The 12342-nt window shown below is 43.9% G+C and overlaps 1 protein-coding gene across 5 annotated transcripts in view; it reads right to left on the bottom strand.

Annotated features, from left to right (window-relative positions):
• IPPK (inositol-pentakisphosphate 2-kinase) overlaps nucleotides 1–12342 on the bottom strand; it is a 72230-nt gene that overhangs the window by 11063 nt on the left and 48825 nt on the right. For all 5 annotated transcript variants that reach the window (XM_085898124.1, XM_085898127.1, XM_085898123.1 and 2 more), the window contains 5 exons: nucleotides 5813–5871; nucleotides 1690–1762; nucleotides 1209–1302; nucleotides 612–806; nucleotides 199–355 (listed from right to left, as the gene is read on the bottom strand). In XM_085898124.1, the coding sequence (XP_085754250.1) occupies nucleotides 199–355; nucleotides 612–806; nucleotides 1209–1302; nucleotides 1690–1762; nucleotides 5813–5871 (578 nt within the window). The remainder of the gene's footprint in view (nucleotides 1–198; nucleotides 356–611; nucleotides 807–1208; nucleotides 1303–1689; nucleotides 1763–5812; nucleotides 5872–12342) is intronic.

Below are 12342 nucleotides of genomic sequence, written 5' to 3'. Positions count from 1 at the left end.
GTTCCGTGAGACATGAAAACTATTTCAAGGGTTCCACAAGGGTAAAAAGGTTGAGAAACGCTGATCAAGAGCATGAATGGATGAATAATAATTTATTACCCGTCACTCACAAATGCTTGTTCTTCTTTCGCAACCACTAATGAGTATTCGGACATTTAATAGTAATATGGCAACTCTTTATGCATCAATATTCTTCACCTGGATTGGGGGGGCTGTTTGAGTATGTGCTGCTGAAGACGCAGATACAGGGGGTGCACACCCTCAATGTCGAGCAGATCCAGACATTGTGCACGGCGCACTCTTGCCAATACACAGGAGGGTGGCAGTCTGTCAGAATCTTGCGAAAGACTACAACCTATGGAATTTATTTCAAAGAACAATAAGGGCAGCAAGTACAAGTAGCGGTAACAGTAGCACAACATGGTGAAATATTAAACAAAAGTGAAGCTATGACATGTATTTCCCTTTAAGACCAATGATACTTTGGCAATATCCTCTGCCCTTAAACTCCAGTCTGCCAAATTCACTCAACCACACTTCTGAAGCCTCAAAATCTCAAGCTCAAACTTTCATTGCCAAAGGTCCACAGTATTCACAAAACAAATGCATACCGTTGCGAGACCCATTATGACCAAACTGACTGGCAGTACATATGGTCGTGGATTTGAAGTAGCCAGAACTGTTCAACGCGTCATCTTGCCAGATGTCGTCACCCTGCTCATTGGGCTCATGCAACAGGGCATGAACAAGGAACGCCACCAACATCCCGATCACATTCTCCCCACCTTCATTCACCTCGTCAGGTCCTGGGAAAGCCCAGCAACAGTGCAACGGTTATAAGCGCCATGTAACGCATGCGGCCAGCCTAATTTAGTGTCAATTATATGATGAGTACATTTAATGTCCACATGTGGAGGGAACTTAAGAGTTAAAAGTGAGTTACAAAAAGGAGAGTGTACAAGAAATAAAAATTTCTTTCCATAGAGCATGAACAAAAAAATGGATCAAGAGAATTAAATTTTCAAGTGAAGCCCCCCAAAAATAAACAAATAAACAAAAGATGCTTTAAAGGTCACAAACAATGGGTAGTGGTAAATGTGATCAGCATTAAAGTTTTCCCTATATGTTCACCAAATTATAAAGCAATGCAGAAGCAAAGCTTTAAGGTTGGAAGACTGAGGGAAGGGCAACAACAAGGAGCAGCTTACCGGAAGCGAAAAATGGGCGAAGGTGAGCAGCCAATGCAGGGAGATCCGTAGGACAAGCACGTTCATCCCGACATCCAAAGATGAGCTCACCATTCTGTGGTCAGTCATTCCTCACTTTAAACAAGTACATGAAATGCATTTCTCTCCATATACAAAGAGAAACAAACTTAAATGACAAAAGCAAATAGTAATTAATTTCATACTAGTGTGATTCATTGAAATTTTTTTTACTGAGGGTGGGGGCAAACTACAGAGAGAGATAAGTGGGATGTGAAACCTGGATCAGAGATGAGAAAAAGCACTCCCCAAACCCCCCCCCCCCCAAAAAAAAGCAAAATAATAATAATTCAAAATTATAGATATATTTTTATATGTAGCAATACTTCAGAAATTTTTAACTTCATTGGACAATCAGAGGAGTATCTGAATGTTGGCCTCCATCATTTAATCATGTTACCCACTTTCAAGTTGGTTAGCTTACTTTGAAGACACGAAGATTATTTTGTGGGTTTTCCAGCAAACCACGAATAGCAAACTCCATTCTCTGCACGTCTCTGCAATAAAGACCACATTATGATAGTCATTAGGACAAGAGAAGGCAGGGGCACTGATATATTGATTTCTGGCAGTGGTAAAGAGGTGGGGGAGGGATGTATTTATGGTCGGGGGGGGGGTTGTATTGAATGATTGCAGATTGGTGGTTTTGGTTGATGGCACAAAACTGCATGCAACGACACGAGTGCAGCATTTCCACCAGCCTTGAGAAGTTCAGCATGGATGCCACAGATCCCTGGAGCTTTGCCCCGTTTCAACCGGTTCGCCGCAGCCCGTGTTTCCACAAGCGAAGGTGGACCACAGTTGAGTCGAGGGTCAGCAACAGGGATTGTAACACCCTTGACGTCCAACTCGACAGTTGGGGGATCAGCCTGGTACAACCGCTCAAAGTAACCGGCCCAGCGGGCCTTCACTTCAGACTCCTCTGTCAAGAGCCTACCACTCTCTGCTCTAACTGCAGTGCTCCGAGGGATGGGCTTGGATGAACGCAATGCGCGAATTCCCCTGTAAGCGGGACGAGAATCACCTGTCCACAGGTGATGCTCTACCCCCTCACAGATTCCTCGCACATAGGCCTCCTTGTCCACCCTCAGTGCACGTACAGTTTTACGCCTCAGCTCCCCGAACAGCTCAGCTCTGCCATTCAGCCTGGCCCTGCGACTCTGGTCAATGGTATCCAGTGTCCCTTGAGAGACAAAATTCTTCTTTGCCTTGCGGTGAGTTCCAAGACATCCACCGGCAACATCAAGGATGGTGGTCTTGAAGGCACTCCACAACTCTTCAGGACCCCCCAAAGCACCCAGACCCCCCCCAAGTATCCACTCAGCCTGTTCGCAAACTCCTCAGCTACTCTCTCATCCCTGAGCATGCCAACATCCAGTCTAGGCTGGGATGGTTCCATTCTCCAGGATTTAAGGTGCAGCTTTAGAGTTGCAACAAGCCTGTGGTCAGTATTGAGGAACTGAGCACTCCGGGAGACCCTGCAGTTCTGGATCATCCTCCAGCGACCGTCAATGAGGACATGGTCAATCTCCTTTGCCACACCGCCAGCGTTGGAATACCAAGTCCAGCGACGAGCTTGTGGGCGCTGAAACCATGAACCAGCCACCCTAAGTCCATGACTTCTTGCAAAGTCAAGGAATTAGTGCTATTCTGGTTCATAGTTCCTGACCCATGGGGACCAACACACATCTCATAACCATCTCTATCAGTTCCAGTCGATGCATTGAAATCCCCCAAGACTTGAAGTGTATCTCGTCTGGGGCACTGATCAACCACAGACTCGAGTGTGGCGTAGAATGTGTCCTTCACGGTGAGATCACTCGCCTCAGTCGGAGCATAAACAGAGACCAGGGAAATGACACCTAAGGAGTGACGAATCCTTAATCTCATAATACGCTCGTTGACCGGTGTTACCTCAATTATCATTGGGGTCAAATTATTGGACACAGCTACAGCAACTCCTTGGGTATGGTAACCATCAGAGCGACCAGACCAATAGTAGGTGTAACCACCCACCATTATCTCGCCGCAATCCGGTCTCCGAACCTCAGAGAGAGCTGCAATCCTGATGTCCAAGCGCTTGAGCTCAGATGATAACAGAGACAGGTGATCATCCTCTCTTAGGGATAGGACATTCCAGGCACCCACCCGAAGGGACCGCCTCAGGTTAACCCAAGGAGACCGCCGTTTGGTGGACGACACCTCAGCACCACTGCGACACGCTCTCCCGCAATTTGACCCAGGGATGTTACCCCGTGGTTTCCCTCCTATCATCAAAGATTGGGGGTCCCGAAGGCTTTGCCCCAATCCCATCATCCAGTGAGCTACCCTGCGAAGGGAAGCTGCACAGGAGGTACTCCCACGGAGTGGGTTTTCAGATCTTTTTGCGTTTTTGTGTTTTGCGGAATGAAGGGTTTTACGGTGGCCGGAGTGCAAATCCTGCCACCAACCTCCAAATAAAAAAGTAACCCAACTGCAGGAGGACGTCCACAGACACAGTTGGGCACTAGATATGGATGGCCGTTGGCTCACAAGGAGCTCCTCCGCCCTTTGACAGGTTTTGTTTTTAATCCTGCTGGGTGTCCATATCCAAACACCCTCCTCACCAGAAAACCTGGTGGGGGAGACGGTTTCGTCGCCGACAACCCGACCATGGAACAGGTTAGTACAGGTTTACATGGTACCTGTAGCAGGTCACAGATCTAACCTGACCTGACACGTTGGGGTTGTATTAGTGGTCGGGGTTGTATTGATTTATGGTAAATTTGTGGAAGAGGTTGTATTGATGGCAGGGGTTGTATTTATTTGTGGTAGAGGTTATATTGATGGTCAGAGTTGTATTGATGGCAGGGGTTGTATTTATTTGTGGTAGATTTGTGGTTGGGGTTGTATTGATTTGTGCTGGAAGTTGTATTGATGGTAGGAGTTGTATTGATGGCAGGGGTTGTATTTATTTTTGGGAGATTTGTGGTTGGGGTTGTGTTGATTTATGGTTGTGTTGATTTGTGGTAGAGTTTGCATTGTTTTCTGGAAGTTTTTTTGGTGGTCGGGGTTGTGTTGGTTGGTTAGAGTTGTATTGATTTGTGGTAGAGGTTGTATTAATGGCAGGGGTTGTATTGCTTGAGAGTAAATTTATTGGTAGTAGGGGTTGTGGAGACTTCAGGCGGTGGTACGAGTGATTTAAAGAGGTTATGGGTGTTGTAGGAGACAGGACAAATTAAAACGGCAATTTTGTCATGATCAGTCAAAAACATAACAAAACAATCTGAACAGTAATAATAAAAGGAGGCTTATCCAGAATGGCACTTGGGAGAGAGCATACCTCTGCCAGGCTGAGCAGTTCACGTTTTGTATCCCGCTGATAGGACGGATCTAGATCTGGACCTCCAAAATATAAATCGGCTTGTTCTCGTCACCTAATGAACTCGTACACCAGGTTTTGTCTGAATCCGTCCATAACTTTTTTAGATACTGCGCTGTGCATCGTTTTTGGCCCCATCCCTCAATGGTGAAGAATCACTTAAAAAAAATCCAGATCCGGATCTTCACCAAAATCAAATAGATTCGTCCTTGTCACACACCCAACCTGTCCACCAAGTTTTGTCCAAATCAGTCACAACTTTTTGAGATATCATGCAATATATATCATTTTTGGACCCATCTCTCAATGGTGAAGAATCATTTCAAAAAATTCTCGTATCCAGATTCTGATTTTCACCAAACCCTGTTTTTGTCACACCCAACCTGTTCACCAAATTTTGTCCGAATCCGTCCACACTTTTTGAGATATCCTGTTCACAGAGACAGACAGACAGGCAGACAGACAGACAAAAGGGGTGAAAACATAACCTCGGCCCACCTTCGGTGGCAGAGGTAAATATGGATTGAAATGAATGGCATGAGCAGGAAATAAAATGATAGATACAAAAGAATAGCAAACAAGAAGTAAAATAAAATGAGAGATGACGATTATATGGAAATTAAAAACACAAAAAGGAATATTAAAATGTGCAAAAAAAGAAACGAGGAGGAAAAGGAAGAAAAGCTTCACATATACAGGCAGAGGAAGTGCAAAGTTGCTGATGGATGGAGCGCAGCAAATGGATGACGACGGATGAAGCTGCTCTGTAAATTGAGCTGAGGTGAACGGAGATGAGGAGCAGTGGGCATACACAGGTGCCACACATGGTTGGCGAGAAAAAAGGTGGAATTGGTGAGATTGAACAAAGATTAACATCCAGCACAACCGAGAGGGATGAGGTTTACAGGGCCCTTTTACCCTTCACCCAAAGGTTTATGGGTGACCACCGAAGCAAACTCAGATGTTAAAGTCCCAAAATAGCATCAATTGTGCAGAAAGCTGTGCACAGATGGACGATGACACAGCGCAATTTTGGCAGCCGCTAAAAGCAACTACCATCGTCACACTTAAGCCAACAACCGTAACCAAAATAATATGCAACGAGAGGTTCAGAAACCTTTTTTGTAAACTTCTGACCAAAATGTCAATGACAAGATCAAATGAGACTATTAAAAATAACTCTTACCCTGAATATAGGTCCAGTGGGCAGTACCTATTGACCTTCTTGCATTTTCCATTGGTAACCTGTCGGAACAAAAAAAAAAGTAAACAAGCCGGTAGGCGACGAGGGATTCGCTCGGATCGAAGCGCTGGATACTATGCTTTTCATTCTGACCGATCCACCGACGAAGATTCATTGCCAAGACGTATTTGTTCACATACAATTGTTCCTCTGCCTGGCAAGATTTTTCTATTGCGTATTTTGCCAACTGGCACTCCTCATTAAAAATGACGGTAAATAGACACCCTATTTTTGAAGGACTACCATTTGAAAAATAATCGGTTTGCTGGTTTGTGCTGTGGAGCCTCACGTTGCAGACACACACACGCGCGCGCACACACACACACACACACACACACACACACACACACACACACACACACACACACACGCACACACACACACACACACACACACACACACACACACACACACACACACACACACACACACACACACACACCCCGATAAACCTCTCAATGCTCTTGTTTGACCACACCTCCTGAGCCACACAATATTTTTCATAAGCCACGCCCACTTTCCTATGCCACTCCCACTTTCCTACGCCACTCCCACTTTCCTATGCCACTCCCACTTTTCATCGACCACGTCCACTTTCCCTAAGCTCCGCCCACTTTCCTAAGCCCCTCATAAAAAATGACGGTAAATAGACACCCGATTTTTGAAGGACTACCATTTGAAAAATAAAACCTCAATCAAAAATCGGCTCGAGTAAAATTTTCTAAATATCTCGAAGTGTTTAATTCCAAAGTCTCGTTTCTCTACATTCAAAACTGAAGGACAAGTATTGAAAATACTGTACGCGGTTTTTCGGCCGCTGCACAGCAACGGGTGGTTGCTAGGCAACGAAATTCAAACGCGCACATTCCCAGTATATATTCCACATGTTGGCAAAGTTTCATTGAAATTGGTTCGCTGGTTCGTGCTGTGGAGCCTCGAATTGCAGGCGCGCGCGCACGCACGCACGCACGCACGCACGCACACACACAATAAGGGATATCTAGCATATATAGTGAATCCAATAGAAATAGTATCTGAATAGTTTCATCTGATAAATAGATAATAGGAACAATCGATTTAATATTATGCTGGAATGGTGAATTCTCACTTCCCCACTCATCCCCACATTCTCTCCATTTCAGCTCATACATACTTCTCTCCCTCTCCTTGCATCCTCCTTTCCTTTCTCTTTAAAATACTCCTTCCTTCCTTTTCTCCATTTCAATTTTTGTTAATTTCAATCATGCCCCAACCCCCCCCCCCCACCAAGTATACCCATCAAATAAATGGCACCAAACTGAGCTCGTGTCTGCCATTTCGCATTTCGCATCAAGTGTGCAGAAAGCTGTGCACAGAGTATCACAGGAGACATTAATCTCCTGTGATACTCAAAGGTGTGATACTCTACCAAATACACAACTCAAGAGCTTGTAGAACACCTAACCCAGCGTAATCTTAAGAAAAAGGTTTTTTGAAGTCTTTCTTTGCACTTCCAAGCATGGTCTATATTTCCTATGAGCAGCAATTTTGTCTGAATTTGGACATTCCACAACACTGAGGGAGCGAGGGGCAAATTTGATTAGTCAAGTTGGCATAATATTTTATCCAAGTACTGCTAAACGGAAGGTTTTTGAAAGTGCCAAAAAGGCGACTTGTGCTCTGCAGTGATCAAGTATATAATTCAATTGAAATAAAATAAACAGTTTAAAGGCTGTAGAAAAAGAGAAAAACTTTTCTCAAAAGTTTACCACCGTTGATGCACAGCCTTTGACGCCACCTGATTTAACACGCTAAATAAGTTCTTTGTGCCTGTTTGTGTCCTTCACGATGTCCCTAAAAACAGCAAATTTTCTGTTTGGAATGGTTAAAAATTTTGTTTGACTGCCAGACAGGCAGAGTTTAAAAAAAAAACAAACAAACAAAAAAATTACCTTGTTCCTCTCTGTACATGCACAATCAGAATGACATTCCATACAATTTGGGAAATTAAGAACCAAAGTACTGCTAAACTACAGGTTTGTGTTCAGATTCATGTTCTGATTTGTGTTCTCGAGTGTTCAAAATATAAAATTCAACTGAAATGAAGTAGTTCCTCGATCACAGACTGACGTCTGTCGACAGACAAAGTGAATCAATTGCTTAAACCCGCTTTTCGCTTCGTGTACACACGGAGTAAAAGTGTGCAAGTGAAGTCATTGAATCCATCATTGCTGCTGATGTCGTCTTTATTTATTATTATTTTTTTTCAACAGCTTGATGTCTCACCATCAGTTTTGATTCCATCCTGGTCACGAAACTCTAGACATGCTGATGCTTCTCTCAGTAATGGAGGGAGGCCCTAAATCTCTCCCCCCTAAAAAAGAGAAGTTAGGACAGTGTCACCAAATATTTCTCAAGTAGAAATATTCAACAGTCTGCCATTTTGCTCCACTTGCCAAGCCTGTGACATACAAAGCCACCTTCATACAAGGCTTTCCAACTTCCTCCACTCACACTATCAATGGAACCCTATCCTCTTGTCTTCTCTTTCTGCAGTGCAGGCTGGAATGCCCAAGGCAGTATCTTCAACCCAGTCTTCTTCATGTGCCTTTATGACTGTACGATTTCATCGATGTTCTGGAAAAACCTATTTCTTTATTTCATGGAATGGAAATATTCCACATTACCTCAAATGGTGATGTACAGTACCCCCATCCCAATGACAGGTGAACAGCAGCGCCATCATTCTCTGTTGATCTGAAATAGATTACATGCTGGTATCATAACTGGAACACGTCTTTCAATCCTGGCAAATCTCACCATCTCACCCTGTTACTGCTCTGGAAAACCCTATTAAATAAATCTTATTGCAGTTCATGAAATAGAAATGAACTTTGTTTTTGGGTGGGGGGGGGGAGGAAGCAACATCACTTCTGGTTGTTCACACGAGACCCTCTCTTTGGCAGCCTTGGCCTTCCTAAGTTGAGGTGACCAAAACATCACACAATATTCTAGATGTGGCCTCACTAAATTCCCATAAATAAAACATACAATGTTAACACCACCTCTCGATTTATAAATGATACCCCTCCGAATACAACCGAAAACCCTATTTGCTTTACCTATAGCTGCCTGGCACTGTGCTGCCTGCTTACCTCCAATATTTATTACAAACCCCAGATCCTTCTCCTGTGTGACACACTCCAAGATTGCTCCTTGCATCATAGAATCTCCATTTTCATTATTTTTACCTATCCCCAACACATTACACATCATCATCATCATCATCATTATTTTACGGCCGTTTCCATGCTTGTATGTGTAAGCCGTAGTTCACCTAATGGCTGCTGTCCAAGCTGCATGAGCCCTCGCTCACCCTCTTGTTTCGCCTTTAACTCTATGATCATCTCTCAGCAACACATCCCATGTTTTCTTCAGATGGCCTCCAGCTCTCCTTCCATTCACATTCATATTTACACACCTCTTCACACAGCCGCACACCCCCATCCTTTCCACACATCCGAACCATCTCAACCTACTCCAATTCATAACCTCACTAATGCTTTTGATACCGAACTTATCTCTTAATTCCACATTTGATTTCCTCTCCTGAAGTGTCACATCACACATACACCTTACCATTCTCATTTTATTTCATTCACACCTCTGTTTATCCTCTTGGATCACCCATGTTTCACTGCCATTCAACAACACGCTTCGAACACAAGCTGCATAAAGTTTTGCCTTAAATCGGAGAGAGGTCCCTTTTGATGCCAATATGGGTAACAACTCCCTAGACTTCCTCCAGCTATTTCTCATTCTTGCATTCACTGCTGCTTCAACACCACGACCTGCACTAATCACATCACCAAGGTAACAGAATGTATCTACACGTTCCAGGGATATATCCCCATAAACTAACCTTTCCGCTCTAACTGGAGCCACTTGTTTACCTGCACAAACAGCACATTTGAAGTCAGGAACCACCTGCAGTCTACCCCTGATGCCAGTACACCTCTTGTGCACCCAGTAGTTGCAGGATTTACACAAACTGAATTGTTACCAACACCTTTTCTACAGACAGCACAGGGCCACCTCCCTCTTTTTTTCCCACACAACTAATCAGTACTTTCGTTTTCCCTGTATTCACTTTCAGTCCTCTGGCCGCCATACTGCATATTTACCCATTACCTCTGCCACACTGTCGGCTATCAGCACTAGATCATCAGCATACAGGAGTTCCCACGGTGAGCCTCCTCTAAATTGCTGTGATATAGCCTCAAGAACCATAATGAACAGGATTGGGCTCAAGACTGACCCCTGATGAACACCCACTTTCACTTCAAAGTTCTCACTCTGCACTCCCTTTACCCTCACAGAGGTTTGTGAACCATCATACATTGCCGTGACTACCTGAACTAACAAATCCTCCACACGTAACTTTCTCATGGACCATTGCTCCACTTCCTGGGACACCCGATCGAATGACTTCTCCAAATCCACGAAATAAAGTACAGTTGTTTCTTCTTCCCCGTATATTTTCCTGCAAATGCCTCCATCGTGCCCCTTCCTGGCATGAAACCAAATTGCATTTCATGTATATTAACACTCTGTCTTATCAATTTATCCATGGCTCTCTCTACCACTTTCATTCCATGGTCCAGCAGCTTCAGACCCCTGTAGTTGCTCTGAACTAAGGCACCACCCTTCCCTTTATAAATATTACCGAATAAATTCTTCAACCAGTCATCTGGGACAGATATCTCCCTTATAATTGCATTTATTAATTGAGTGATTAAATTCACTCCAATGTCATCAGATGCCTTCAGCATCTCTGCGACAATACCAGTGCTGTCTGCCGCTTTACGATTCTTCATTTAATCGATGGCTTTCTTCACCCATTCATTCTTTATCTCAGGTGGTGGGCCATGCACCGGTTCCACTACCTCCAGAATATCCCTATTCCAAGGGAACTCCTCATTTAGCATATGCTCATATCAACTCCTCCAAGCATTTCTAATCTCCCCATGGTCATCCTTCACACATCGTTCTCCTATGAGACCTTTATTTTGACCGATCATTTTCTTTGCAATCGTAAATATCTCCTCTCTCTGACCTGCATTATTTATCACATCTGAAAGTGAATCCTGCACTAATTATTTTAGTCTTATAAACTTCCCTTCTTATCATACATTGAGCCACTATTTCCTCCGTAAACCCCTCCCTTTTTCCAAATCCCAAACAGTCTTGTTTTTCTTTTTTCTTGAATCACCATATCCACCTCATGATTCCACCATCATGTAGCCTACTGTCTGTCAAGCTGGGCCCTTTGACTGGCCACATGCCTTTTTCAGTAGCACGCAGCAGCTCATCTTTTAAAGAGTCCCAACAACTCTATACATCCCCTCCTGCCATTGAGTTTCCAAGATCAATTTCCAAAAGTTCCCCATAAAAATGTTCCTTTACATTCTGATCTCTTAGTTTCCACACGCTGCTCCTTGGGATGTAAGGTTTCCTCTTTTCCCTACTCCAACTTAAGTTTATATCACACACGAGCAGCCTATGTTGTAAAGCACACACTTGCTCAGGTTAAATCGCATCTGCCAATCTTTTGCCCAATCTATGCAATATTAATCATTTCCTGAATCTGATCACCACCCCCTCTGCTATCCATCTTACCTCCAAGCTTTGTGTCATCTGCAAATTTAGAAAGCTTACTCTTTACCCCACTAGACAAATCGTTGATGTAAATCATGAATAGTAATGGTCCGAGTACTGATCCCTGAGGGACCCAACTACTTATTCTTCTTCTTGCGTTTGGCAGCTTGGCTAACGGGTAGCTATCATTCTGTTGGGGCACGGCAGTGCCGCTGAAGCTGTGCCCCATACCAGTACATTGGTACTCATTTCGCCGACCTCGGAAGAATGACAGGCTGAGTCAACTCCACCTAGTGTTAATTCAGCAGCCAGCGGGACTCAAACTCAGGACCCTAAGATCCCAAGCCAGCCACCCAAGCCGCAAAGCCAAAACAAGGCTTTATCTCACTACTTACATCCTCCCAGCAAGACATCCTCCCACTCACAGCCACTCTATGCTTCCCATAACCAAGCCAATTTCCAATCTCATTAGATACCTGACAAGCCACTCCACAAGCCCTCACCTTGACTAACAACCTCCTATGTGGTACCTTATCGAATGCTTCTTAAAGTCTACATATACTATGTCCACTGCCTTTCTTTCATCCACCCAATCAGACACTGCTTCATAGAACTCTAAAAGATTTGTTAAATATGAAAGGCTTTGGTAAATTCATGCTGACGACTTTTAATTAGTTTGTATTTGTTTGAATGGTTCCTCATCTGGTCCCAAAATAATGTCTCCAACACCTTCCCCACAACTGAAGTCAAACTTATGGGTCTATAGTTTCCCAATTATTCTCTGGATCCTTTCTTAAATAATGGTATTACATTTGCTACTCTCCAATCCTCCGGTA

Source organism: Eptatretus burgeri, chromosome 10 (genome assembly GCF_056783735.1).
Source record: "Eptatretus burgeri isolate ZD-2024b chromosome 10, Ebu_testis_v1, whole genome shotgun sequence".
Taxonomy (NCBI): Eukaryota; Metazoa; Chordata; class Myxini; order Myxiniformes; family Myxinidae; genus Eptatretus; species Eptatretus burgeri.
The sequence above is the reverse complement of the archived record's forward strand: the minus strand, read 5'-3'. Positions and strand labels throughout refer to the sequence as shown.